Source organism: Aristolochia californica, unplaced genomic scaffold, assembly GCF_029961685.1.
Source record: "Aristolochia californica isolate CCGP_79_NKW_82.1479 unplaced genomic scaffold, dmAriCali1.0.hap1 SCAF_14, whole genome shotgun sequence".
NCBI classification, from domain to species: Eukaryota; Viridiplantae; Streptophyta; class Magnoliopsida; order Piperales; family Aristolochiaceae; genus Aristolochia; species Aristolochia californica.
Window position 1 is genome coordinate 2,437,541 of NW_027181815.1, and position 27,960 is coordinate 2,465,500.

Genomic DNA, 27,960 nt, shown 5'->3' on the forward strand with positions numbered 1-27,960 from the left:
TTCTGTAATTTTTGCTTCCATTGATATAAAACAAGTGAACCCTATATAATCAGTTAACCCGGATCATTTCTTTGCCATTTTTTTTTTTGGTTCTTCTCAAGTATTAAACTTTCTAACATCGGCAGCAGGTATAAGCATAACGCAATCATATCAGAATGGTCCTCGGGAAAAACCAAACAAATTGAAGGACCCCACGATCTCTCTGTTACAGGTAGACTTGGAGAAAGGGCGATTTTTCCCCTTCCCTTTGTTTTTTTCTGGTGCCTTCAACCTCCTGGCCATTGCGTGGAGCTTTGCATCGTGGTGCAGAGGTTCCTCCGCCTCCTGCAAAGTATCACTACTATTCTTCCCCTTCTACGTGCAAGTGGCAGGAGAGTCCCCGATCTCCTCTGTTGCTGGAGCTTACCTGGCCTACGAAAAAAAGGGAGGAGGGTGTTTTGTTAAGGAATAATCCTACATGAATTAGTAAGATAAAAAATCTTGAATTTATTAGTTGGCTTAATAAGAGGCCAATTTAACATGGTATTAGAGCAACTAATAGTCCCACATGGATTAGTGAGATAAAATATATTGAGTTTATTAGTTGGCAAAAGAGGTTTTCTAAGATGTTAGTCATCTTGGGATAGGGTTTTCGACCCAATATAACATGTTTCTTTGTGAATATGTGGAAGTAAGTTTCCCCAAGGGGCTGATCCATTACAAAAAACCATGAAATATGCAAAACTCTATAAGATAGCCGTTTTGTATGTTTCACATCAAATGACTTTTTCGTATTGGATCAGCCATGGAGTGACCAAGACTCAAATATGAAACATAATGTAACCAAAATCTTATCTGGATTTTAGGAAAAGGAAAGGAGGGAGGGCATTTTTTAGGTTTTTAAAGAGGATGCTGATATGACTACATGTTGGATAGATTGTACTAAGTTCATTATTCAAGTAAATAAAAAATTTTGCATTTGGTAATTTGATAATTTCCCATTCAATCCTAATTAAAAAATGGGTAAAATCAATGTTTAGACATATTTAATTACAATTTGATGTATTTATTCTATATGTTATCTATATGTTTAATAACAAAACTTAATGTTACATTTTTCATGAATAAGGATATTGTGACCACTCCTTTACTAAATGTATACCGATCACATGACATCATATTTATAAATAGGAGACATGCACAAAATAAACATAATAATGAAAGAAAGTAAAATTTGGATTAAATAAACTATCTTTATGACTAAAATAGTTAATCTCAATTGACCTAGAAACACTTAAATTAGGTTGTTTAATTAAACTAACAATGATTAAATATATTTATTTAACTTTTATTCAATAATCTAAATATTGAGTTTTTTTTTTTGTGTGTGTAAAAAGGACCCTTTTTCTAGCCATAAAACAAGTTTTTAGGCCTAAATAGAGTTCATAAGCTGCAACCATTGCCGCAGGCTATGTCGGGCACAGGTAGGGGTGGCCATGGGTCGAGTTTCCTGAAACCCAAACCAGACATAAAAAACCAAACTTGAAAAATCAAACCCAACCTCGTCCCCGTAACTCTATCTCCACCCGTCCCTGTAAACCTGACTGATCCCCAGTATGTTAAAGAATAGTTTCACATGAATTGGTGAGTACAAAGATATTGAGTTTATTAGTTGAAAAATAATTCACAAATCAGCATACAGAAGAGTTCTATCTACAATTTTCACATGAGCATGGTTCATGAGTTCCCATAAGCTTGGAGCTCACATAGGACCTATATGAATAGATGACTTTGATTGGATCTCTTGTTATTCCTTAATTTAGGTTGTGCCCTTCAATTGAAACACACCCGCCATGTTTCCAGGAGTTCATCGCTCCGGTCCACAAATTTCCATTTTCCCTTCCCTTTAAATTCCCTATCGTTCTAGTCTTCGATGAGCCTTGTCGGGGAGAAAACATATTTCAAGAGAAGGAAATGGAGTCTTCTTCCCATATCCTACTCTTGTCCTTCTTCTTGCTCCTTTCCCACTCGGCTTTTGCCTTGAATATCACTAAGATACTTGCAGACTACCCCGACTTCTCCACCTTCAATAGCCTCCTCACCCAGTCAAAGCTTGCCGCCGAGATCAACAGCCGGGAAACCATCACGGTTCTTGCAATTGATAATGGTGCCGCAGGTGCCCTTTCCGGGAAGCCGGAAGATGAGCTCAAAAGGGTCTTGAGCGTTCACGTCGTGCTTGACTACTTTGACGAGAAGAAGCTCTCGGGGCTCTCCAAGAAGTCTACTCTCCTCACCACCCTTTTCCAGAGCTCAGGCCTCGCCGTCAACCAACAGGGTTTCATCAACATCACCAAGGACAAGTCCGGGGAGGTCCACGTCGGCTCCGCCGTCCCGGGCGCTGGTTTGACCGCCACCATTATCAAAGAAGTTACAACTCGACCTTTCAATATCTCGGTTCTGCAAGTCAGCGGCATTATCTACCCCACGGGGATCGAGAACGTGAACAGCACCGCCTTCCCACCTCCACCCAAGACATCTCCCCCTGCGGCCTCCCCCAAAGCCGATGCAGACACTCCCGCCTCCGCCCCTTCTTCGACAGAAAGCGACACCCCTGCCCTTGCACCTGATGCCGCCGATGCTCCATCTGGAGAAGACGTTGGAGTGGAGGCTCCCACGCCAGGTCTCGGTCCATCCGCTGCAGAGGCCCCTGGATCAGATGTTGGCAACACTGGCGCCAGCTCCCCCGGCCCTTCATCAGAAGATGCCGATGCTTCGTCTGCCTCCAGTGCCATAGTGTCGTTCCTTGGTGTGGTCGTAGGGGTCGTGTGCATGGTTGTTGTGTAAGTTTAAGCCAAGTTCACGAAATCAGCAGGATGGATTCAATTCACAACATAATTTTATCAAATCTGAGCTGACAACATGAACATGGTTTATAGCTTATTGTAAGCTTAAATGTGGATGTCTGAAATTATTCTTTCTGATTCAATGGTTGCCTTTGAAATCGTGGTAATTTTTTTCATGATTAAAGCTTCTTATCTAATATTTGACTTGCATAAATATGTACCCGTGGAGCCTCCAAAGTATAAAGAATCACTCTCTGTTAACCCGTTGACTCAAGGAAGAGCTCACCGGATCAACTCCCCACTTCGTCTGAAACTTAGAACTAATGATCAGCAAGCTTTTAACTCTACTCAGCCTTCCAGCGTTAAACTTTCATGTCTTTTCAAGTTCTTCTACCAGCATCTCAAATATGGCATATAGACCACTTTCAATTCCTTACGGAATGAATCCATAAAGGATGCCCAGCATAAACCGATCCTTATTACTCGTTTTTCTGTTCAAATCCTTTCTTCCTGTTACTATCTTTATTAAACTTTAGAAACATGACTGTTAAAGCGGCTGTAGGGCAACGAGGGATTTGCTTTTCTGTTTCCACTTTCCTTTAAATGATGCGATATGCTTTCTTATCCCTCTCGATTGGTTGCTTCTCGGCATCCAGTCCGAATCAGTAAAAGGGGAAGTTCCTCCTTTTCTTTGTTAATGGACGGCTGATTCAATGCGTTCCACTGTTTGAAAGAGAGCATTCGAGTATGAGCTTAAAAATGGGGAATTGGGGATATTGTTTATTCGGACATCATTAGGATTTTCAACTTTCAATTTCTATGGCGCCCATTAAAAAGATTTCTAAATTCATTGCTTTCGGCTTTGAAAAACTCATTTTTTAGTCTGTATATCATTTCGTAGAAATGCATTTTTACTCCAAAACCAGGGAAATGACAGCTTCTTCTTCTTCTTATATTTTTGCAGGCTTTAGTTTTCAATAATCAAGCAACTGAATAAATCTTACCGGCTCTATGAACTTTAGATTATTTGTTTGATAGCTGGGGGAATAGACATTTTTTTTATGTTTTCTTTCTTTTTGTCCACTCAGGAAATCAAACTAAAGAAAGACCCGTTTACCAGCTTTGAGCAGTTGATCATCTTCCCTGTTTTCCTTCAAACCTTATTTATTGGCTTTGACACTTTGGCATCTTCTTTAATAAAGAAAAAAAAAAAGAAAAAAATGGATTCAGTAAACATTTCATTTGAAACGTTGTGGACAGAATTGAACTCTTCATTGGAAGCTACTTGGGTGATTCTTCCCTGCTCTATGTCTGGTTCAAACATGTCCATTAACAGAAAATGAGAGAGAAAGTATAACCAACAAGGTCCTTTGTATAGGAGGTTTTCATGTTTTATCCACACAAATAGGATCCCTTTCGAAAAGGTTTGCTTTCCCTTTCTATCTCTGTCGAAAACAGGGCACTGTTTTATTAAAAAGAGTTTCTCTTGCTTGTATCGGCTACCAGTAGCGACTACTCACCCTATGTAAGAATCACATGTATGGGTATTGGTTACTGATTTGATTTGATTTATTCTCAGGCTTTGCCAGTATCGGCCTCCCCAGAACCCCTTATCGTACGGGATTAGATGTAATGTTTGGACCCATAAGTCTGCCTGTACCAGTCTCTGAAACTCCATTGGAGAACTGGGTGCAAGCTTTCATGGCAAGTGTGTAGCTGAGGAATGAACTGCAAGACTGCATAGCCTGTCGCAGCAAAGAGCTGTATTTCTGGTTTCGTCGTTTTAACGTGTTGGTGAATAAAGTGGTTCTGCTAATCTTTATCTTCCCAGCAAAAAGAAAAAGAAGGCCTTTAGCTAAATTTTATTTGGATTAATGTAACCCTCCTCTCACCTTTATTTCTTGAAACCGCAAAAAGGAGAAAGAAAAAAATTGGCTCTCTTTTTCTTTTCTCTGCCCGCCTGCGTCGAATGAGTGAGAGAAAGCATGTTAAGTTCAGCGAGCACAGTGGTACTTCCCACTCCCCATCTCAATTTCTGCGCTCCTCTGACATCCGAATCGTCTCCCTGATCTCTTTTTCTCTCTCTTTCTCTTGCTCTTTGTCCATGGGTGTCTGCATTTGACCGCTTCGATATTTATCGGATGTCTGTCAGGAGCTCTCTTGAGCCTTTGTAGCTCTAATGGCGTTGAAGCTCTTCTGCCTCGTCTTCGTTCTGCACTCCGCAACTGTCACCTTCTCCTTCGAGCCACTTAACCCGGAAGGTATGTGGATTCTATGCTTCCCTTTTGTGTATTTTCGTGTTTTGTTCTGCCATACTGATTGTTGATGCTTGGTTGCCGTTGTTCTTCTTTTCTTTTGCATTAGTGGAGGCTTTGATCAGTATCAGAAACGCCTTCAAAGATCCTCACGGGGCTTTGAACAACTGGGACGAAGATTCAGTCGACCCATGTAGTTGGGCTATGATCACTTGCTCCCCTGAAAATTCTGTTATTGGCCTGTGGGTCTTTCATCTTCGTTTTTATTCACTGTTTAACATTTCGAAACTAAGCAACAGAAGAGAAAGCCGGTGACTGTCCTCTAACCAGGGAAAAGCTTCTATCTCTTGCAGTGGTGCTCCAAGTCAAAATCTTTCTGGAACGCTCTCTCCTACGATCGCCAACCTGACCAATCTCCAGCAAATGTAAGGAATTTAGATAACCTTTTCAGTTTTTTTTTTTTTTGTCATGAAGTTTTTAAAAAAAATTCTGTTCGTTTTCCAGATTCCCTTGTAAAACCTTCTGAATTTATTTGGTTTCACAGATTACTGCAGAACAATAACATATCTGGAGAAATCCCAGCTGAGCTCGGAAGGCTTCCCAAGTTGCAGACGTTAGATCTCTCAAACAATCGATTTTCAGGAAGCGTTCCCGATTCTCTGAGTCAGCTTGCCAACCTTCAGTACCTGTACGTTCTTCCTCTCTGAAAAGGAAACTACTGTTCTTTCATGCGACTCAAATCATTCTCTCTTTCTAATATATGGGCGTTCTTCATCAATCCTGCAGAAGACTGAACAATAACAGCTTGTTTGGATCTTTTCCCGTGTCTCTATCCAGACTCCCCGAACTAGCTTTCCTGTTAGTGTTCATCTTTCATTATCCATTACTCTTTTGTGTTTAACATGTATTTATTGCATCTTCAAATTTAGGAAAAAATTCAACTAATTGGTTTTTTCCATTCTTCCATTTTCCCAGTGATCTTTCCTTCAATAATCTCAGTGGACCCGTGCCAAAATTTCCTGCCAGAACATTCAAGTGAGAAATCGGTGCTCTGTTTTCTTCAAATTGATAACTGTTTACTGAAAGTTCTCATTCATGTCTATTTTCCGCGCAGTATTGTGGGAAATCCTATGATATGCAGTAGTCATTCTAGTGAAGAATGTTCTGGGACAGCCTCTGCAGTAGCAACTCTCTCCTTCCCCTTGGATTCTTATCAAAGTAATGCCCATTTTCTCCTCTTCTTTTTGTTTCTCTTTTTCCCTGTAAGAAAATTAAAGTTTGATTCCAACTTTTACAGGAAAATCGAAGGCAATGAAGATAGCCGTTGGTATCGGGGCGAGTCTGGGCTCTATCTCTCTCCTCTTACTCTTCCTGGGAATTCTCATTTGGTGGAGAAAGAAGCAGAAGCTCCTGATGATCTCAGACTTTAACGGTCAGTTATGTTCTCAGGCTGAGAAGCGCTAACACATTGTCTAAACTAAATTCGCACAATTTCTTTTACCGAGAGCCGTTGCGATGTAATGCAACTCTTAATTTCATTGTCCAGATAGGCAAGAGGAAGGGATGACGATGGTGAAGCTGGGGAACCTCCGGCGGTTCAGCCTGAAGGAGCTCCAAACGGCGACTGATAACTTCAGCAGCAAGAAGATTTTGGGGAAAGGAGGATTCGGGAACGTTTACAGGGGGAGGTTGGCCGACGGCACGGTGGTGGCGGTGAAAAGGCTAAACGAAACGACGGGTAGCGGAGAGTTGCAGTTCCGAACAGAGGTGGAGATGATCAGCCTGGCCGTCCACCGTAACCTCCTCTGTCTGCTTGGTTATTGTGCCACCTCCAAGGAGAGGTTGCTCGTCTATCCTTACATGGCCAATGGCAGTGTCGCTTCTCGGCTCAAAGCTAAACCTTCTCTGGACTGGAACACGCGGAAGAGAATAGCGCTGGGTGCGGCACGCGGCCTCCTCTACCTTCACGAGCAATGCGACCCGAAGATCATCCACCGCGACGTGAAGGCGGCGAACATTCTCCTTGACGATTTCTGCGAGGCGGTGGTGGGGGACTTCGGGCTGGCCAAGCTGCTCGACCACAGCGACTCCCACGTCACGACCGCCGTTCGCGGCACCGTCGGCCACATCGCCCCGGAATACCTCTCCACCGGGCAGTCCTCGGAGAAGACCGACGTCTTCGGCTTCGGAATTCTACTGCTAGAACTCGTAACCGGGCAACGGGCTCTTGATTTCGGCAAGTCTGCAATCCAGAAGGGCGCCATGCTTGATTGGGTAACCTCGCTGTACAACTTTATCTATTCAAATTTCGTTTCCGTGATATCTGTTGATCTTAGCATACTGTGTGCAGAGAAGCATACTAATTTGGTGTTTTCTTTATGTCCGTGCATTTGGAACCGGTGGGGGGACCGCAGGTGAGGAAAGTACACCAGGAGCAGAAGCTGGACCTGCTGGTGGACAAGGAGTTGAGGGCGCAGTACGACAAGATAGAAGTGGGAGAGATGGTTCAGGTAGCACTCCTCTGCACTCAATATCTGCCAGCAGACAGGCCCAAGATGTCTGAAGTGGTGAGAATGTTGGAAGGAGACGGGCTGGCCGAGAGATGGGAAGCTTCACAGAAGAATGCCCATAAGCAGTCCCAGCAGAAGCAAGCGGCCGGTGAGGAGGACATGGATGATGACCATGCCATCATGTTACGAGCCATCCATGCCGATGATGATGAACAGCAGCTCGAAGAGATGGAGCTCTCAGGACCCAGATGATGATTACACTCTCTCTCTGCTTCCTTCTTGCAGATCAAGTGTTCGTAGAATTGTCTTACTGAGTTTTTTTAGTACTTTTACACGGAGGAATCGGCAACAGTGAAATGTGAACGGATAAAGATGAATTACGAGAAAAGTTAAAAAAGGTGGAGTGGGTGTTTGAAAGAGAAACGGTAGTTTTTGATGTGGCTCTTTTGAAGCTTTTTTGACTGACGTGCCTGTAGCCGCTAGAGCTCTCTTTTCATCATTGCAAGTTCATCACGCGTGCATACTGTTGGCTGACCAAACCATATCTGTCTGTGCACTGCAGTGTAGTTTGTACAAGAGAGTCAGTTCTGCGACTGCCAAACCCATAAGAGCAAGGGATGCAACAACTCGGCTGGCTTCATCTGGCTTTTACTCCCGTCTCGTGAAGGACAAACACCGCCGGCCCTGTAAAACTTTAATTCAACGTCGAATCAGGAAACTTGAAGTGGCAATTAATTGTCTTCTCTCTTCTCTAGCCACTCAGATCACATCCTTTTTATCTATTCCCTGTAAAGGTTGTAAAGCATGTTAGAATTTTCGAAAAATCTTAATTTTCAGGTACCATTCTCATACCAAAATCATGAAACAAAAGGGGGATGGTTTAATTTCATTTTAAGATTCGATTAGGAATTCAAATGCAGGCTCTGTTGTTGACACGTAAAATTTCTAGGAATTCAAATGCAGTCACCGAAAGAACAATTTGAAGAGATCTGTTCTCAACAGAAGCTGAACTCCAGTCATAGGCATCATAATTTAGTATATTCACTAAAAGCAAAATTCTGGTTCTTGATGTAAAGAGGTTCTAACCTCGACCATCTTCCCCATTGGTCTTACTCGATTAAACTTACGGAGCAGGTCAGCAACAAATGTGAGTCAAAAGGCAGATTCTCATCAGCTACATTCTACAAGAAGTAATTATATCAGCATGAAGCCTTTGTAATTGAGGATACTTCTTTCTCAGCTGCATGAACAGAAGGAACTTTGGGACCCTCCACCAACTCTTGACGAGATTTCATAGTTTCTGAATTTTCACAGTATCGTTTGTTTCTTGTCTTGGCAAATTTAGGTCTGGAAGCTTTCTTCTCCATCTTTTCCCTTTTCTTACGGGCCTTCTCATCCTCAACTTGTCCCTGAACGCAGAAAATCACAAATTATCTGTTAATTGTTAACAGGAACCATGCTTCAAATACTAGATTATGGTGAGCAAATCTATGGTGTACCTCTGAACCCTGTGAAAACCATGCTCTTATAAGACCAGAAAGCTGGTAAACAGCAAATGCTGGTATCTGGCACAGATAAAAGTGGAATTGAGAAAACGTCTATGACAAATAACAGTTTTTTCATTTTCAGAATATCAATTTCCCATCTAATGTATCGTGCAAAGTCTCACTTCTTTTACAATTATGAAAAGTGACGAAAAGGTAAACCAACATATGGAATGTAGCACTGTTGGCTGGATGGACACAACTGAAGGCAGTGGCATTGGGTCACTTGCACAAGTAAGGTATTCCAAGGACATTATTAGCAGGCAGCACATCTATGCAGGGTATAGCTCACAATTGTTAATGTGAGTTTTCCATTTGGGGTTGTCCATATATACAGAATTGGCCTTACGTCCCCATATAGGGCTAGAGCCTGTAGTTCAACAATCCAACCAGGTCCATTCTCGAATAAGGCCAGCCACCAAAGGAAAACCATGAGATTAAGAGCATAATTTCCACTCCAATCAAGTTTGATTTGCATGTGTTAGACTGTGGCAGTATGATCTGCAGCCATGCAGCTGTCTACATGTTAAATTTCACACAACCTGGAAGAAGAAGCAACCAAATCCCAGTGTATTGGGATGTCCAAAATGAGAAGGAAGGATGTTCCCAGAGTGCACTGAAAATATATTGGGAATAAAGAGAAACATTTAGAAAATGCATCACATTTGTTTTGAGAAACATTCTTAAAACATCTAAATTTTTTTTGGAAAAACTGATACAAACATTTGGTAGAAATTGATGGAACACACAACCAATATTTCATTCAGCCTCCTCTGTTTTCACCCCAACATTTTTACAGGAAAGCAAAATACTTTTTAACTTTTTTTTTTTTGAGAAAAGCGAATACTTTCAACTCTTTTGCTTCCTTGTAATTTTTATCAAATATGTCCTCTTATATTTCACTTGATACGGTTATACATCCATAAACTCTCTCCTGTTTCCATCCCTTTATAATTCTCAAAGTTTTCCTACTTCTTCCCTAGCCATAATTATACATTTTCAAAAACAAAAAAGTGAATACATTTGCCTTGGCTCTCTTGCAAATCTCACCAGGCAGCTTCAACAATTCATGTCTTATTTCCTTTTCTTAGCCATCTCTATTCCCATTTGGTATATGGTGTTTCACATCCCAAATACATGCTCTTTTCCATTAAAAAAAAACACATGCTCGTTTCTTTTCCTTGATCTTTTATTTTCAATATTTTTTTCTTGTCAAACAAAAACCTGCTGCCAACAAAAATCTCTTAACTCTTTCCGCCATGGACATGGAACCTTCAACTCCAAGTAGATAATGAAATACTTTTGATTCTAGCAATTAGCATTTTTTGTCTCTGTATGAACTAACTGAAGGTAAGAGAATCACAATGTCAAACACCTGCAAAATAAGAGGGCTAGGACCATGAAGCTTGCCATGTCAGAATAATTTAAAAACCAAATACTGATGAAGATGGGATTATTTTTCCAAGTTAGAATTCTTCTACACGCATGTAGAAAGTTTCAAACAAATGTCTCAGCTTTGGAAGTGATTATTAATGATTTAAACTATTTAACAGTAACCTTTGAGGGATCTTACCACTAAATATATGTACCAAAATTTGCCAGAAATGATGGACATAAGCTGTACAAAACTTGTTATGTAGATAATGTCATGCAGGTACCTGTTACATAAATCATCTAGAATAGTCACACTAGATTGAATAAACGAAGCTGCAAATGCAAGCTAAAACTAAAATAAGATAGATAGACTTAAACTAAAAACCAGGACAATATGTACAACTGAACAAAATTAATACAAAGTAAAGACTGGAGTTTAATTTAGTTCTGTAGAAAAATCAGCTAACTGGAGGCTTTACTTTGGTTTATGGAAAACCTACGGTCAAGCAACTGCAGAATGACCTCAAGTAATCAATATTATTCAATAGCATATAAATATAACATATGAATATAAGACTTTGATGCGTTTGTGAGAATAGCGGTAGCTTTCAGATCTGACAAGAGCTTCTCACATAAAAATATAACATATGAATATAAGAACTTCTTCTTCTTCATATCCATCTTGGATTGCTGCTCTAATACCATGAAGGCTGACTAGTAGACTAATTTCTATCAGTACCTACACATACTCTTTTTGTGTTTTCTTTTTTCTCATTCTTAGAATAGGGAACTTCAGGGGGAGTGCAAGAAGTAGTTATTTTGAGCTAATTAGGTTTTCCATGTGTTTTAAGAAAGTATTTTCATTAGAAAATATACTCCTAGAGTTTATGAGTTGCAGGGCATGAATGTAATTTTAGAAACTATTTTAAAAAAATAAATATTAATAAAAGTAATAAATTAAATAGGGGAAAGTGGTCTCTAAACCCTAATCTCTACCACACTGTTCTCTGCAAATTTCCACAAGCATTATTTGGTGAACAAATTAAAAATTAAGCCAGGAGGAAAGTGTATCCTTATATCGAACCTTGGATGGTACTATAAACCTTGCAGGTACATGACCTTTTTGAATGGCCATCTGAGTGTTCTTCTATATTGAATTAAATAATGTGGAACAAATATGGTATGGTAAAATTTGGGGCTTGCAATAAAGCAGTTGTGAATGAGGTCAAAACAAAATTAAGAGGTCAAAAAATATGCAAAGGATTTAATTTGTTCAATAGAAAAAACAAACATTTGTGTGCAACCAAAGAGGAGGCTCAAAAACACACCCACAAACTCCACCACCGCTCATATCATGTCCACCGTCTAAAAGTTCGCCACTCTCATCAAATGCTGGCTTGCCATCTTGGCCAGCTGTTGATACGGGAAGGTATAACCAAGCGATGTCAAAAATTGGCCAAGCCAATGCTTCCAGGTGAGACTGGAATGGAAGATTAGCATCCTTACTACCACATACACCACCTGGAAATAAGATAATTAAAGGAAAAATTACTTTTTTAGTGGCAGAGTGAAATTACTGAGAGTGATTATTAAGGCCTTTTTTATATTACGACCGTTGCTACAGATGATTAGGAAAGAAAATTAAGTTATCTAGGATTGAACCAGACAAATCCACGATAAAAAAAACAAAATGCAGAAGAGACATTTGCTTGATGGCTCAAAGTCCAATGTAAATGTGGCAACAATCTATCCCTCAGAGAGACATTTAGCAGTTAATGACCATGCAAAAGAAGGACAAAGAGAAGACTGATCTATTATTTGTTAACTCAACATTTGAATCTTTTTTCAAGCTAACCTTCCCTCATATCACAAGAGAATAAATGATATGACACCGAGATTTGGTAGGCTCCAGATGCTCATTCCAGTAACCTTGAATTGTTAACGGTTTTCTTTCTATAACTCTTTACAGGTGCCAATTTCTGGGAAACTTTTGAATCACAAGAATATAGAAGTCTGGTTACCACAATTGCCTTTCATCTACAAAATGCAGGTTCCAAGCTACAAAGAGTCCAAACTCAGAAGTAATGTGCATCTTCCACAGATAAACACCTCCAGCAGAGATAAGAAAGAAGGTTAAGTTCCTTCTCCTGCCAATTTTAATCCTGTTATTGCTATTCTTTTCTATGTAAATGGCAAAATTTAGTATTCATCACTAGGAAATATTAATTTCAGAAATCTTCCTCCAAAATTTTCTCCACTGCTATGCTTCCCAAAAATTATACTTCATTAGCAACTAGGACACAAGTAGCAAAAGGACAATCTGCGTCCACGAGTTAACAATTTTGGTAAGATTCAACACAAAATATTTGAGAATTAGAACCCAAAACCCTTCATCGTTTGTATCAGAAATCACCAAAATTTGAGGGACAGAAAACCATTAAACAAGTCAATAACTAAAACTTCTATTTGAAGGGGCAAATTCGGTTTAATTACTTGATTGCTGCCCTTGAGCACTGATGGACAATATCCACTTTTGCTAGGCCAAAAAGCAATCCCTCTTACACGCAATTAGGGTATAAGCTGAAGCAGTTGGTCGTGTCAATACTTCAGTAGGTTTGGAAACGAATCTTTGGACTACAAACGTCTGCAATTCGTAATTATTTCTTCTAGTTCAAATCAACCTGTGATGACTCTAAGAAAAGAAAGAAAATGGAGTACTGGAAAGCAATCAATTTGCAAGACCTAAAATCTTCTTCAGTAGAAAAAGAAAAAGAAAATTACGTTACAGAAAACGATAAGACGAAAGAGGTTCCTCATGTGTTTGCGGTTTTCCTCTCTTCGCTTTTTCGCTCCTTGGTTCGCCATGGTTGACCGGAGAATCGCACTTCCCGGCTACTCCTCCCTTGCCGCGTCCGTTAGTGTCAGCACGCAGGGAAGTGAATGGACAAGACGTGTGAATATCACGAACGAGCATGATTGATGTGACTCGTACGGTACTCGCTGTGTTTTCACAGGAAATGTGGCAGCTTCCATGGCATGGCCCTGTCACGTTTTTATTTCATTTAATTAGTTAAATAAAAATCTTTTTTCCGATTTTATTCTATTTAATAAACAGATAAAATTAGCATCCCTGCCCCTAGAAATCAAAATCTTCTTTCGTTTCCTCGGCAACTGCTTCCGTCCGCAGATCAGAAACTGAAAACTCAGAAGTAAATTACAGTCTCTAAAAGCTCCAATACTTGCCGCAGACTGTCTAAAGTCTTCAAATGAACATCGAGAAAATCTGATCGATCGATCTGCGAAAGCAGACAAAAACCTGTAGAGAAAAAAATCCTTCGAGCTACCATCAACCAGTCCACACACCACACTCGGTCCCTGATTCACAAAGAAATCGATTCGGTGATTGCCGATCTCAAAAGCCGGTAAATTTGCAGTACCCATTTGCCGAAAACATTTTTTGTTACTACTGAAATTTCTATCTGCCATTTTTTTTTTTTTTTTTGGGAAGAGAATAGGAAGATAATTGATTTTATGAACAAACTTGAGTAATATTCGATGGGTATTCAATACAGATAATCACAAGTGAAACTGGATTAATCAACCTGAATCGCATCTAAAAACTCGGACCATAACATACATTTCTGTAAAAAGGTTGCAGAGGGGAGCTCTCTATGCACAAGTGTACATTTTCCACTAACTACAAGTCCTTAGTTGTTTTCCCATTTCTGCTTCGGCTTTTTGTAAAACTAGTAACTGAGTCCTAGATGAAACCAGAATAAGGATTATGGGACTGGTAAGACTGCATTCTAGTGTCCCCATAAGGATGCCCGAAGGGATTCAAAGCATTCTGACCTCCCATCATCATAGCTTGTTGTTGCTGTGCCATAGCTGCCAATTGCACATTTGCAGGCGGTGCAACATTATTGGATGCATAGAAGGGGTCTTGGGAATACTGAGAAGTCGTGTAGGGATTGGACGCCAACTGCACTGTATGGTAAGACCCATTTGAATTTGTTTGTCTCGTCAATGCGTCATCGTATAAACTGTCCAGCGTGAGTCTGTCGAATCCACCAGCCTGCAAACATTAGTGAAGCACAACGAGGATTGAAGACCAACTCTAATGAAAAACACTCAAATCAATCGAGGTTTAACCATGCCCATGAGGATCTTCTGGTCTCAAGGAAAAATGCTTATAATTGCTTGATTCACATAAAGTAACGGAACTGTTCTACATTAAACTTTTGATGATCAGAACATACCTGAAGAAAAGGACCCATGTAATTAATACAAGAACTCACCAGTTTATTAGTTACTGCAGCATTTCCGTTAGAGGTTGAACCAGCGATAAGTGCAAGTTCCCAGTCAGCCGCCCGATTTGCAGCTTGATCTTCATTTTCGTCTGTGATAAGAATGCATTTTATAATGGCAAATAGAAGATAACAACCAACTGAACCCAGAAAACACATATTATAAAGTTTCATTCTCCACCTGTGACGATAGCCAGTGCTAGAGCATTTTTTTCATCAAGTTCTGATGCATCCTTCCTCAATTCACTTAGCCCCTATATTAATGCAAATTAAGAATCAGCTATTAACAGATAGTGACTATACAGGAGAAAACATTCAGTTATGTACACTTCATGATTGTAGGACACTGTTACCAAGAGGTCATCGGTAAGATAAGAGACTGCAGAAGCTGAAGGTGTAGCCAGAGCTGAAGCGGAAGCGGAAGCTTCACAATGCTCACTCATGGCAAGTTCAGGTACAACACAAGATGGCTCTGGCGGATCTTGAATATCTTGTGATCTCTTATATTCAATTGCTTTAACCGCTTGAGGAGTTACAGATCTTTCTTCGTTTCCCTGATTTCATAAGTGCAGATTACATGTGACAATCATAAGAAAACCAGCTCTATTGTTGAGGTTCTACTTCAATAGCATCAGGGTATTCATTCAGTTCAAAACTTGATACAGTGGCCTCCCATGAAAGTAGATGATTCATATCACTAAGTAACTTTACAAAAAAAACATCCAGAAAGTGCTCAGGTAATTTAATGGATAAATTAATCCCTGACAACAAGTTCCATCAACTTCACAAAAATCACATAGATGGGGTGATTGCACATGGCTTGTAGGAAATACACAGAAGTGGCAAGGGAAACTATGTGAAGTTCGTATAGATGTATAATCTTAGAGTACCTCTAAATGGTGCATTCTATGAAGCTAAGGCATTCTTAAAATTATAGAGTTAGTAAACAAACCAAAAAAATAACTCAGGTAACCACAATCTAGTGGATTCAATTACGGCTAATTAAGAACCACTACCAAATAAAACTCAGAAGGAAAACAGATGTCAAGAACAGGAGTTGGAGATGAAGCAAGTAGTAGGCAGAATGTGGGATTCAAGATTGAGATGTTAAAGTTAGGCCCCTTTATAGCAACAGACAGAAAAGAAAAAAAAAAAAAAAAAAAAAAGCTTGAACACATTAAAGAGTCTGCTAATACTCCCTAAAGCTGATAAATTCTGAACCTAGTGGTTTTCAGAGATGGAAGAAAGTAAACAGAGTTGTCCTTGCATTGGGATTTTAAAGCAATTTAAATTGCTTGCTAATAAAGTTTAAGAGCTCTAGATGTGTTGTCAACTTAAATTTTTAAACAAACAGAAAAAGGTTAGAAATGTAGTCAAATTGGAATCGAAGCCCTTCAATAGATTGTTTGGGTTGTCATCTTACATAAGATCATCCAAAGGTTATCCAATAAATATGCACACAAGGTCCACTTGAGCAGCTTCCATGGGATTCAAAAACACACTCATGGCCATGTTTGCATTGGTGGTATTCAACTGTGGAAGTCCTGTTCAATATGCTAGAAGCACCGAAAATTAAGTATCTTTAAGGAAAATGTTGAACTCGACAAAGAGTTCCCCCTCCCCCTGTTAATGCACCCAGCATAAATTGGTACTCCTATGACGTTAGATGTCCTAAAAAATTTTCATGACCTATCTATGCTAGACATTACCTATAATTTCCTATTTCCTCCTTCCAAAGGTTAGAAATGCTGTTACTAGTGCAATTGCATTTCCCAAATCCTATTTGACTAGAACTGATGGCCTTACCGCAATCTGATGGCGCGGAGAAGCATGTGCAGCCCCTTTGACATATTCTTCCATGGCTGTGGCGAATGACGCAGGAGGCTTCATGTGAAGGAAATTTTAATGAATAAGAAAGTGGAAAACAGTCAAAATGACAGAATGATAAGAGTTAAGAAAAAAATAAATATACCACGGAGACAGGAAGCCACAAACCTGTTCAACTTTCATAAACTTTTGCTCACGCAAATGGTCAATTCTTTTACAAATTTCGTAGAACTCTGACAACATCTCTGCCTGTGGAAAGAGAAATGTCACAGGTTCTACAGGATGCTAAATAACGTACAAACCAAAAAAAAAAAAAATCAGAAAATATCAAGAACCATGAATATCATGTTCCCTTTTTTGGATTGTTACATCTTAATACTCTTAATTTTCAGAACAGGAAGTAAAATGACATCTCATTGTAAACATATCAATGACTATAGAAACTTCCAGACTTAAACAAACCTATAACACGTACCTGATGCCCTGCCCTCTTATAAATGTCAAGCGCTCTAACAGCATCGTGCTGCTGCATCTCAAAAAACTGCCAAAAAGGTTAACAACTAAATCATAAATAATATTAGCAGAGCAGACTGTACATGTATGGCAAACTATGAATTCCAATTCCACTCAACTGAACATCATTGTGTGGACTATTTCCAGTTCAACTGGATGTGTGCTCAAAATCTCATAGCTTAATATCTGGTTTTATAACTAAAGCTGGTTTTATCATTAAAGTAGAAACCGGAAATCCATTTTTAACTAGTAACTCAATTCAAGAGGTTGTCATGCCAACCCATCCTAATCTGAGAAAGCTAACATAGTACATATTCCACTATCCAACTATCTGTAGCCCATATCCAGAATATGATATTTCAAATGTATAGATATCTTCGCAAGTACCAGGTTGAATTGTTAGTTGGACATAACATAAAAAATATTCTGTTAGATTACCAGTTTCTGACAGGCTGGATATTAAGATGTTGATTACCATTCAGCCCTATAAAGATATGTTACAAAATGAAGCTATTACCAGACCTCATTCTCTAACCAGACAGTGGAGTGTTCTACCTTGTCAACCAAATTAAGAGTACCATCATTAATGGCATTGAAAAGTTTGGCACTTTCACCAGCAACCTGCAGGAAGATAATAACATTTTAGAGGGTTAGATACCAGAAAAATACGCTTGAGAAATAAAATTATTTGATAAAGATGTGCTCACAATTGAGAGTGCATATTGGATCACATTATTAGATACAGCCGCTCCCTCTGGCTGCAAAAAGGTAAGAAGTCAAAACAACATAATAATTGCAGTCAGATTAGACCAATAAAAGAATGATTCATGGTATATTGGTGCTGCTAAGAATTTGGACAGAGAACTCTCCACCTCTGTTTGTTATGAAAGCCAAAGAAACAACATACTACCTTGCAAGAGAGAAGACGGAAAAGCAGCTGTTGCAAAGCAGGTAACTGTTCCAGCAACTCAGTGGTGTTGAGTCCCTTAGTTTGCTGCCAAGAATAGCTCATTACAGGCATAAATTGGCTGAATAAGTAAATACTTGTCTCCTAAGCAACTTAATGTAGATAAGAAGTCATTCAATATCATTCAGCACCTCTACAGGAGGTTCACAACAACACTTTAATAAACTAATGTAGGACAACCTTTTAAAAAATATAAAAATTTATGTAGAACAATGTTTTTTAAACTCAAATCAAACTGCTAAGACAGGCATAGTTAAACTGACCATGAGATATTCACTGTTTCAGTTTGAAAATACCCAAAAAACAAGAAAAAGTGACTAGGTCGTGTGAAAATTAGGTAAAAAACACTTGCCCATACCTGTAGAGTTTAATGTTCAAGCTCTTTTATTATAATTCAGATGATCAAAATCATCACCAAAAGCTTGTACTAACTATTTGGATCACCTCCTTGAACCCTTTCCCTCTGGTTCAATCTATTTTTTAAAAATTTCGTTGTTACTTAAACCTTTTTCAAGTCTTTATTTCCTAGTCAGAATGATTTAGACTCATTTGTGAGATTTAACAAAGGTTTTATTCTAGCTATCTATCTAATGCAGCTTGAATAGACATACTAAATGGGAAAAGAGAAATGTTTCAAAATGATCTCAATTTTGTTAGGACAGTAGATATGGTATTATCTGCTAATATTTTTACTCCTGAACTCAAAGTTTGATAATCAGAACCCATCTAACAAGCTTTCCCCATAAGCCATCATCTCATAATTCCAATCCACATAAAGAAACAGTATATCAAAATAGAAAACAGCCACAGTAGTTGAAGTTTACAGGCATCATCAAATGGTTCTTTATCCTACAAATGCCATTTCTTTATGCAGATTTTTTTTAAAAAAAAAAAAGATACACTACTATCATTATCGTTATTGTTAAACATTTTTGCAACATGATGGCTTAAAGCAAGTGGAACGGAATTCGAACGAAACAATGCAAATTACTTACAGAACTCTCTGCCTCAACATCATACTTCAAAATGCGGTAACATTCTAATTTCTCCTCCAAAAACAGTGCATAAGAGCGAACCCAGGCAGAATAATCCCACGCTTACAAGAAAAACAGAGAAAGGAAATCTCAGCGGGATAAACTTCCGTGTGAAATTCAAGTTCTTAAAAGTGTAGGATTAACTAGTATACCATTTGGACTAGAGTCATCCTTAAAGTGTGAAACATTTAGCATGCGAACCCGACTTCTGCTGTAACTGATCAGTTCGTCACGAAATGTGGGATCCGCTTCTCTTAATGCACGGTGAATGACAATCAATGTTTTCAAAGCAACCTAAACCGGATTAGAGCCAGTTAGCTGAAACATTAGAGCAAATATGGCCTCTCACACAAAAACTATTTGTTAAAAAAGAAAAGAAAAAACGAAATGCACTTGAAAATCCATAGTCTTACACCTAGAATTGCAGCTATTAATATTATACCCTTTTTCTAATGCCAAAGAAGCTTGGAGGAACAAATTAGCGAGGAGGTTCTTACTGCCCAGTTTTGTGTTTTGGCAAGACGTCTAGCAAGTGCTTGTATGCAATATGCAACATCAGCTCGAGGCCTTGAAGATACAGTTGCATCAAAAATAGCTGGGACAAGAATCAGAACAAACTTGCTGTCAAAACTCTTTCGACTTCAAACGTCTGCAATTCATTTAACAGGAGGCCATGTACATGGATATCATTTTCCTTTCTTTTTCTTCAGAAATATAAACCCAAAAAAATTAACAAAAACATAAAGAAGTCTACATTGATAACCAATCTATTTTTGACAAAAAAAAATTATCAACCAGGTTCAAATGAACTCACTGTAACTCTTTCGAACCCCCCCCCCCCCCCCCGCAAAAAAAAAAAAAAAAAGAACTGATATGCATAACCCAATGCTAGTCTTGAACCATCCCCGTGTATAGTAATGGATTTATTGGTAATCACAGTGAAAACACTCCTTTTTATCTAATTTCAATTTCATATATGTACCCATCAGATCAACAAAAAATAAAAAAAAAATCAACCAGTGTTAATATTTTTTCATTTCCAGTAATTACGATTGGCCATCGAGCCCAAAAGCCAATACCATTTTTTTCAGTATTGATTACAGTCCCATTATAAAAACTGATTAACATTTGTCTTAAGATGCAGTTCAATGTTCTGAAGATCCTACTGAAATAAATCAAGTGATAACAATGAATAGAAAAAGGAGAGAGTCAAAAAGGCTCAAGCGTGTCTGGATTTTTACTTTCAGAGACCTATCATTCATTGCTTAGTTCCTTCACTAATAATGCCTTGAACAAAAAAAAATTACAGCAAATCAAGCTAGTTGCACGTATCTGAATTCCAGAAGAGATTTTAGACTATGTTCGCAATTTATGTCAATAACTCCTAATAGCCTGTGGTTGAAAATTCAAGCTGAAGGAGTTTTTGACAGAAATTGGGGTTGGTTAACTTCAGCAAAGGAGGATATGTAAAAGTTAAAAACTTCAACTGTGGAAGAGAACTAATTAAAAAGAACAAATTAACAATTGAAATACTGCTCCAGAGAAGGTTGGACTCACTGCGAATATGCTTTTCCTTTGCCATATCTTCAACATGATTTGTGGCCTTGACAATTGCGACATCCAATTCCTTGGAGGAAACAAATGGCTGATAAATCAATTTTGGAACTTCCCAAAGCATGAAAGGTAAACAAGAAGGCTTAACATGTTGAAAAATATGATAAGAACAACCAATTAATCACCTTGTAATCGCTGTTCACTTTTGCCAATCCAACCTTGGTAGAGTCCTTCAACACTCCAAAAGCTTTTCTTAGTTGCGTATTCCCAACCCCAGCCATCTAGTTTTTTGTAGAAATTCAACAGATTTTACCAAAACCCAAAGTCTGCCCAAACCTACATGATGAAGATAGATACATTATGCATCTATGAGTGGTGTTTCAGAAATCATAAACATGAAACCCATTGAAACTAATTCTATGAAATAGACTCTCAACTGGTCCGGATGATGAATCTGAAAACATTATCCATTTACATGATAGAAGGAAAAAAAAATGTGGGATCTCTCACTTCATTACTGTTGCTTCTACAATGGTAATGCAAAAGACCAATCTAATTATTAGAAGAGTCATTACAGTCATGTCGAGCTGAGAGAAAGAGAGATTTTAATTTCAACGTTGGTGACCATAAAACTACTTCACGAGTTCCATCTCTGCAAATACCACTTCTGAAGTTGTTGATCACTACTGCAGACTCACATACTGGATAGAGAAATGGGCAAACAAATGTGAAACAAAAACCTAAACTGAGAACGAATAAATGAACGAACAAGAATAAGAGATACAGGAAACAACATTGGCGCATCCCATGCATCAAGGGAAATATATAAATCTCCAATTTCGTTTAAAATGCCAAGACGATAAAAACATAAAACTGCAAAATGGAACTTCATTTTGATTCAGATGATATGAACAGGGTATGGAGTACAAATACCTGATTCACAATTTAGGAAACTGATCATAAATCCAGAAATACCGCAACGTAGACTTGACGTATTGAATCCTCCAACCTCGCACCAAATATCCGGAAGCGAGAACAGCCAAAGAATTCATCGGCGAAATGAGGCAAAAATTTCAGCGAAATCCCGGATGGATTTTATTCACGGAAGCCGCAGTGCAGAAAGGCAAGGACGAAGAAAGAAACCCTATCATCAGCGACCAACGCACGAGAGTAGAATGGACGAGGATCGACCAACGAACCTGTAGAGAGAAGGGTTTGGGTTTTAGGGTCCTGAGGAAGAGGGAGACATGGATTAACACGTAGAGAAATGAAGAAGGTGCAGAGAGAAGGGAAGAAGAGAGAGAATTCCGCAGATACAACGCAGAGGAAAAGCGAGCGTAACGAATTCTGGAAGACGGTTTGCATGGGGACCTCGCCAGCTGAACCTCTAGCTTCGTTTCCTCTCAAGTCTACGTGTCGCATGCATTAAATACCCAACCAGGCAGTAATTTTGATGGGCCGTGGGATAGGTCTGTTCCCTCATGGAGAGCCCATTGGCCATTCCCTTTTCCTTTTACCTCATAGAGCTTTCTTGAATAGCTTGAGGTTCCGAGTAACTCGGACTCATAGTTCTAAAGTTTGTATTCTCACGCCAATGGAGTGTCCCATGACTATACAATATATCGGGTTTTAATAATACAAATACAATGAAAAAAAAAATTGAATTTTTGGAAATAAAATTTTCAAATATTTCATAATATTCAAAAAATTATGCGTATACACATAAATTAATATTTTTATTTTATTTATATTAAACAAAAAAAAAAGTATGGAGATGTTTATATCAAGATTCAATCTACAAAATTGAAATTGAAGCAAAACCAAATGTAAAGGTTTGGTAATTGGGTCATACATTTTTAGTGTAATCTGAACCACCCCTCGACAGATAGGTTTTTAAGACATAGAAAAGAAAAGAAAATTAGAATTTAACTATTATTATTCTAAAAAATAGTGAATAAAAATAAGATAATGATAAAAAAATTATTTATTATTTTTTAAAATAATAATAATTAGATTTTCCTTTTCTTTTATTTTATTTTCCATGCAGAGTCCAACAATGAGCATGCATAAAACAAATATTAGTGTGAATGAGAGTTCCAAACTTGTTGCCAAAGAATATATAAAACCTTTTTCCTCCCCTATTTGCAGCCTTTCAAACTGCTGAAAAGCTGCGTAATGGTTGGTTTCTTGCATGGCAAGGTGTTCACCCAGATTAGCTTCTATTGATTATGGCAATGGTTAACTTCTTGTAGCATTTCGGGAATTTCATCTGATAAGCACCTTCTAATGATGCCCTCTTATTCTTGTATCCGCCATTAAGTTGCAGAGCTGAAGAGATCAAAGAGACAAGAAGCTGACAGAGTGAACTAAGACATTTTCAGAGTTGGATACCATCTTGTTCTTTGTTATTGAGGTCTGCTGCAACAAACCATAAAAGCTCTTTGGTTCAGAATAATCCCAAGTGGCTATCGAGCATTGGAAACGGACACTGAAAGAAATCAAGTAATCTATATCTGTGTCATGAGAAAGACGATAAACTACACCCCTTCCATGGGGTTTAGCATGCTACTTGTTCGCTCAATTCTTTATTAACATATACAGCAAAATAATATTATTATTGAAAAATGCCCTAAGTTCTAAATGCAAATTACATTTATGATGGTAGGGCTATAGGGAAACCCTTTCATGCTTGAACGGCGTCAAACCTGTCCCTCACTTCTTCATCCTTGGCGTTTTTCTCTGATAGCATGGCAGAGAACTGCTCCAAGTACTCTCTACTGTTCATCTCAGTCAATCTGTGTCACATGCCATTGCAAGTTAATTCTTGAACAAAATTTAGTGACCATATGAAATCTAAAGAGGGTTGCTAGGTTTCCAATTCAACAGAGATTATACTGTATAAAAGAAGTTGGGTTTTTGAATGTACCTACTAATGGTCCGATCTTTCGCAAATCCCAACTCATTATCTACACAAAGATCAAAGTTGTCATTCTTCCTTGAACGTGAAGAAGTTCTTGGGGCAATCTTTTGGGCATCAGATACTGTCATTATTCTTTCAAACAGTTCGACCGGAGATGCTTCAGCAGAACATAGAAGTCTGGCCTTGTTCTCATACATCACCTGTGATAAGATGGTGTTTTTTGTTTTTGTTTTTTGAGGACAATAAGATAAGTTTTTCTTTGGCAACTACATTACTCTACATAGCTTAGACAAGTATAATGGGAACAGAGAAATGTAGTACTCACATCCACTAAAGTCACAAATCGGTAAGCTGCTGTGGTATTGTGAGGCCCAAAACTTGGGACACCTTCCAATGCCAAAGTATGGAACTTTTCTGCAACACAAAGGAAGTACGTCAAGATTCAATTCTAACAGAGACTCCAGTTTAACTTGGAAGTGATAAAAGATGATAGAGAAATGACTCACTGAACAAGCCAAAATAGTCTGCAGCTCCCAGAGGTCTATCACAGAGATCTTCAAAAAGAAAATATGCGCAGCCATTAGCACCAAATGGGACCTGAAAATAAGAATCACATATGTCAATATCATCTAGGCGTGGTCCAGGAAAAAAATAAAAAAAGCCTAGACTAAACCTCCAGCTTGCGTCCCATAACAACTTCCACTACTTGCGAAGTGGGAGTATCAGGTCCGACCAAATGTTGAAACTTCTGTTTCAGAAGCCCCAAGTGAGTGTTTCCAACAAAATAAAATCCTTGCTCTGCCTGGAAAAAGTAAAGATATTTCAAATTAATTCAAAAAAGAGTGAGTAAAAGAAAAAAATGAAAGATCTTTGACTGAGTGTGGATAGATTACTGAAGTCATTTTCCGGTAGTCAACCGGAGAACCAATTTCATGAACTATACATCTTTCCTGCATTGAGAAGTTACAAGTAATCTCAAACTTCCAGCATTTTCAAATTTAAGATGCCAAAATAACAAAATAAGGGCATTTTTCAAACAATACCTTCAATGTGGCAATGAAGGGTATAAATAGATCCCTTTGCAAACCTCCTTCATAAAGATTATCTGGTGCGCGGTTTGATGTTGCAACAAGGACCTACAATGAAGCTTAGCACAAATCAAATTACCAAATATTTTAGACAACATTAATAGAACGTAGATGTTAAGTGAATTACATACAACTCCTTTACTGAATAAATGTCCAAAAAGACGGTTTAATATCAAGGCATTGGCAACATCATTCACCTGCAGGTAAGAAGGTACAAAAGCTGGATGAAACAATATCAAGAGTTCATATGGAGTTTTATGCATATCATAAAAGTTGAAGAAATGGACCTACCATGTTCTTTCTAACGTACCATGAATTCATCAAGACATAATAAAATTGACTCATCTGATATCTCCCCTGCCACAACTTCAAGAGGGTCTGCCACACCCTTATGCCGCTGCAAAATCATGATACAATCAGCCTCAACATTCATGCCAATCAAGCACAAGTAAGGTTTAAAAGAACAAGACATCAAGCTCATTCAAGACTTGGAAGAGAGATAAACATATTGTGCTGCATTGTCCACTGGAAAAATGCAATCCAATGAAGGGTGACAAGGCAAATAATTCATCCAGGTTGGATTTCACCAATCAAACCAATGGATAAGATGGAATCTCCAAGGTGTACCAAAAATCCTATAGTATAATGAGGTGCTTCTCAAGTCTCAATCAATGTTATCTATGCTTTGGTGTAAGATTTGTATGGAGAAACATCAAATGTAGATCAGTACTTTGGTGTAAGATTTGTATGAGGAAACATCAATGTCTCACCTAAGAGGTAAATTAACTCAATCATAACGGCCTATTAACACAAAAATTATAAAGCAAAATACTCTGCTGCAAACCAAAGGTATACTAATGAAAGAAATTTGTCAACGATCTTTCCTGCAGGCGACTATGAACATTCAACATGAGGTCATGAAAATGGATTCGCATTTTTCTCCAGTTAGTTGGCCTGCACAAGAAAACCGAAGATCTTGAGAATTGAAATGTCATGGAACCCACAACCTAGAGAAGAAAGGATACTTCATTCAGGACTAAGTTTGGTTTACAGCTGCTCAAAAAACAAATCCATCAGCATTGTTTTCCCAGTTCCAACTCCTCCATACAGATAAAGTCCTTTAACGGGGGAATAAGAACTTTCTGTCAATAGGCGGGACCATAACCATCGACTCCTGGCAGATAAAACAGACAAATGAGACTCATAATATAGATTTCATAGAACAAGCTCAAGAAATTCCAATGCAAAGATGAAGGATAACCTTCCAGCTTTCTCTGAAGCTGCATATCTATCCAATCTACAGGCATCAGCAGACTCAACTAGCTCATCATAAAGTCTTTGAAGTTCTTGCAGAGTATAGACCTAAAACCAGATTCCAGTAGGATTTTCTAGGTGAACTATCTGTTCCATGAGTGGGTTGATGATAAAATATTAACGTTAAATTTCAATATAAATCCAGGCACTGACCTGGAAACTGTCACCATCCACAAGTTCACCTGATGCAATTCTTCTCTCATACTCTGCAAGTGGACCTGCCTTCACTCCACTTGCAGTTGAACTAAGTGCTAAAGCATGAGAGACCAGATCATATTAGTTCTGTATAAAACGAAATCTAAGTATGGAAGATGAGCCATGAAGAAAGCCAAAAAGATCAAAATAAAAAACCTCCACTAGGATATTTGGCAGCAGGAGTGAATAATGTCCTTGACATCGGTGCATTGTGCCTGAATCTGTTCAAGTTGTCATAACAAGAGTGTGTATTTAAAGAACCTTGAAACAGATAACTGTAAGTCCTTTGCCTTTTCCCCACAGCACTCCTGAAAATAACTTCTTCCTTCTGACAAAAAGCAGCCCAGACAAACCGTGCAGCTCGAACTATGCGTTTCATGTTGACAAATTGAAAGATATACAGGCAGTGCTAACTGAAATTTTATCTGCAAAAGTCATGACAGCTTAGAGTACATGGCAACTTCACCCTTTAAACCCAGGAAAATAGATAATCAAAATGACCAAAATAAAAGAAGAGATCAACAATTAATCTGCATATCAAAAGCCAGATGAACCTTTATGAAACAAATTAAGATAGTAAAGATTTTATTTTTTCAAAACAACTATTTAGGGCATTTTTAATGATAAATAATATCCAAAAAGGAAATTTCCAACATTTATAAAACTGAATGAAATAAAAAAGAATTTTTTTATTGGAAAAACAAATGCGGGAAAGAAAATTCCAGCATTTATTCTAAATCAAATTAAACTGCAAATTTTGATGTTTAATTTGCCTAGAAACAAAAATCAGAACATTATTATCTACACCTCAAGGAAGAGAAGACCAAAGCAAGAACGGAGATAAAAAAAAAAAAAAACAATTCGACAACTTCTGTTCACGAATAAGCACTAAATCATGATGCCTGATTGACCCGACATGAATGTTCACACATATCACTCCAAAATTCATCCAAAAGCTCATCCAAACAACGACTGAACTAGAATGTCTGTTGGCTAGATTATCCTCACCAACCTCGCCCAGCACCATTTGGTAGGTACTCGATATCATGGAAATTAGCGATAAAAAAATTAAAAAAATAAATAAAGAACCGTTGAAAAGTAAATTATATATCGACAACAACAACGAGCACAAAAATAGAGTGTTCTCGAGTCAAAGACTGAAAATCCATAATCCTCCACACAAACATATCATCAACAGCTTCGCACCAATTCCTTCCCTCGTCACAACCTTCCTCGTACTTCCAACAATCCAAAGCAACAACTAACCTCAACAAAAGCATTAATGTAAAACAAGAAGGTATAATTAAAATTTTAAAAAACACAGAAAAAGAAACAGAAAGAAGCAGAAGTTCCAACAAACCGGAATCGCCACAAATTGAAATGTCCTCCGCCGTTCCGCAAACTCTTCTCCCCTCCTCCAGCCCGAGGTAAAATTCAAAAAGCGAAAAAAAAAAAAAAGAGATGGGATGCGAATAACAATTTACAAAAAAAAAAAAAAAAAAAAAAAAAACAGATGCTTCGTCAAGGCTATCGACTTGTTTCCGCACAACACAAAAAATCGAGAAAAACCCTAGCTTTCAGGAGATTGCATGAATCTAAGGGAATTCGGCGTGCTACTTCCGACTCAGCGTCTCCTTGTCCGATAATGAGAGCCTGTGTTTGAGTGTGTACTTTGTTAATTTCTCGTTGACTGATGGATCGTTTTCAGCGAATAACGATGATTAAGTGGTTGATGA

The 27,960-nt window shown here is 38.3% G+C and overlaps 4 protein-coding genes and 1 pseudogene across 4 annotated transcripts; 2 read left to right on the forward strand and 3 right to left on the reverse strand.

The window, feature by feature from the left end:
* Positions 1 to 1,953: 1,953 nt before the first annotated feature.
* LOC137950211 (fasciclin-like arabinogalactan protein 3) lies at positions 1,954 to 4,538 on the forward strand. The gene is made up of 2 exons (XM_068796599.1): positions 1,954 to 2,785; positions 4,402 to 4,538. Exons 1-2 carry the CDS (start codon positions 1,954 to 1,956, stop codon positions 4,536 to 4,538), a joined length of 969 nt encoding a protein of 322 aa, XP_068652700.1.
* A 423-nt stretch (positions 4,539 to 4,961) lies between these two features.
* On the forward strand, positions 4,962 to 8,501 carry LOC137949547 (probable LRR receptor-like serine/threonine-protein kinase At4g30520). The gene is made up of 10 exons (XM_068795615.1): positions 4,962 to 5,083; positions 5,187 to 5,319; positions 5,431 to 5,502; positions 5,622 to 5,765; positions 5,864 to 5,935; positions 6,053 to 6,112; positions 6,192 to 6,295; positions 6,375 to 6,509; positions 6,624 to 7,351; positions 7,492 to 8,501. Exons 1-10 carry the CDS (start codon positions 5,002 to 5,004, stop codon positions 7,837 to 7,839), a joined length of 1,878 nt encoding a protein of 625 aa, XP_068651716.1. The 5' UTR covers positions 4,962 to 5,001; the 3' UTR covers positions 7,840 to 8,501.
* On the reverse strand, positions 8,472 to 13,486 carry LOC137949548 (uncharacterized; annotated as a pseudogene).
* A 779-nt stretch (positions 13,487 to 14,265) lies between these two features.
* On the reverse strand, positions 14,266 to 20,988 carry LOC137950212 (putative clathrin assembly protein At5g35200). Its single transcript, XM_068796600.1, has 15 exons — positions 20,893 to 20,988; positions 20,711 to 20,780; positions 19,651 to 19,748; positions 19,306 to 19,447; positions 19,115 to 19,215; positions 18,063 to 18,146; positions 17,860 to 17,910; positions 17,708 to 17,773; positions 17,115 to 17,180; positions 16,808 to 16,888; positions 16,619 to 16,696; positions 15,166 to 15,366; positions 14,994 to 15,066; positions 14,804 to 14,904; positions 14,266 to 14,580 (listed from the first exon to the last, which is right to left on the reverse strand). The coding sequence occupies exons 1-15, from the start codon at positions 20,986 to 20,988 to the stop codon at positions 14,266 to 14,268; spliced, it is 1,623 nt and encodes a 540-aa protein (XP_068652701.1).
* Positions 20,989 to 23,112: 2,124 nt separating this feature from the next.
* On the reverse strand, positions 23,113 to 27,882 carry LOC137950376 (uncharacterized). Its single transcript, XM_068796816.1, has 15 exons — positions 27,585 to 27,882; positions 26,381 to 26,649; positions 26,183 to 26,280; positions 25,977 to 26,077; positions 25,767 to 25,889; positions 25,607 to 25,669; positions 25,026 to 25,119; positions 24,847 to 24,912; positions 24,671 to 24,763; positions 24,521 to 24,577; positions 24,301 to 24,429; positions 24,134 to 24,224; positions 23,953 to 24,041; positions 23,634 to 23,827; positions 23,113 to 23,502 (listed from the first exon to the last, which is right to left on the reverse strand). Exons 2-15 carry the CDS (start codon positions 26,601 to 26,603, stop codon positions 23,391 to 23,393), a joined length of 1,533 nt encoding a protein of 510 aa, XP_068652917.1. The 5' UTR covers positions 26,604 to 26,649; positions 27,585 to 27,882; the 3' UTR covers positions 23,113 to 23,390.
* Positions 27,883 to 27,960: the final 78 nt, after the last annotated feature.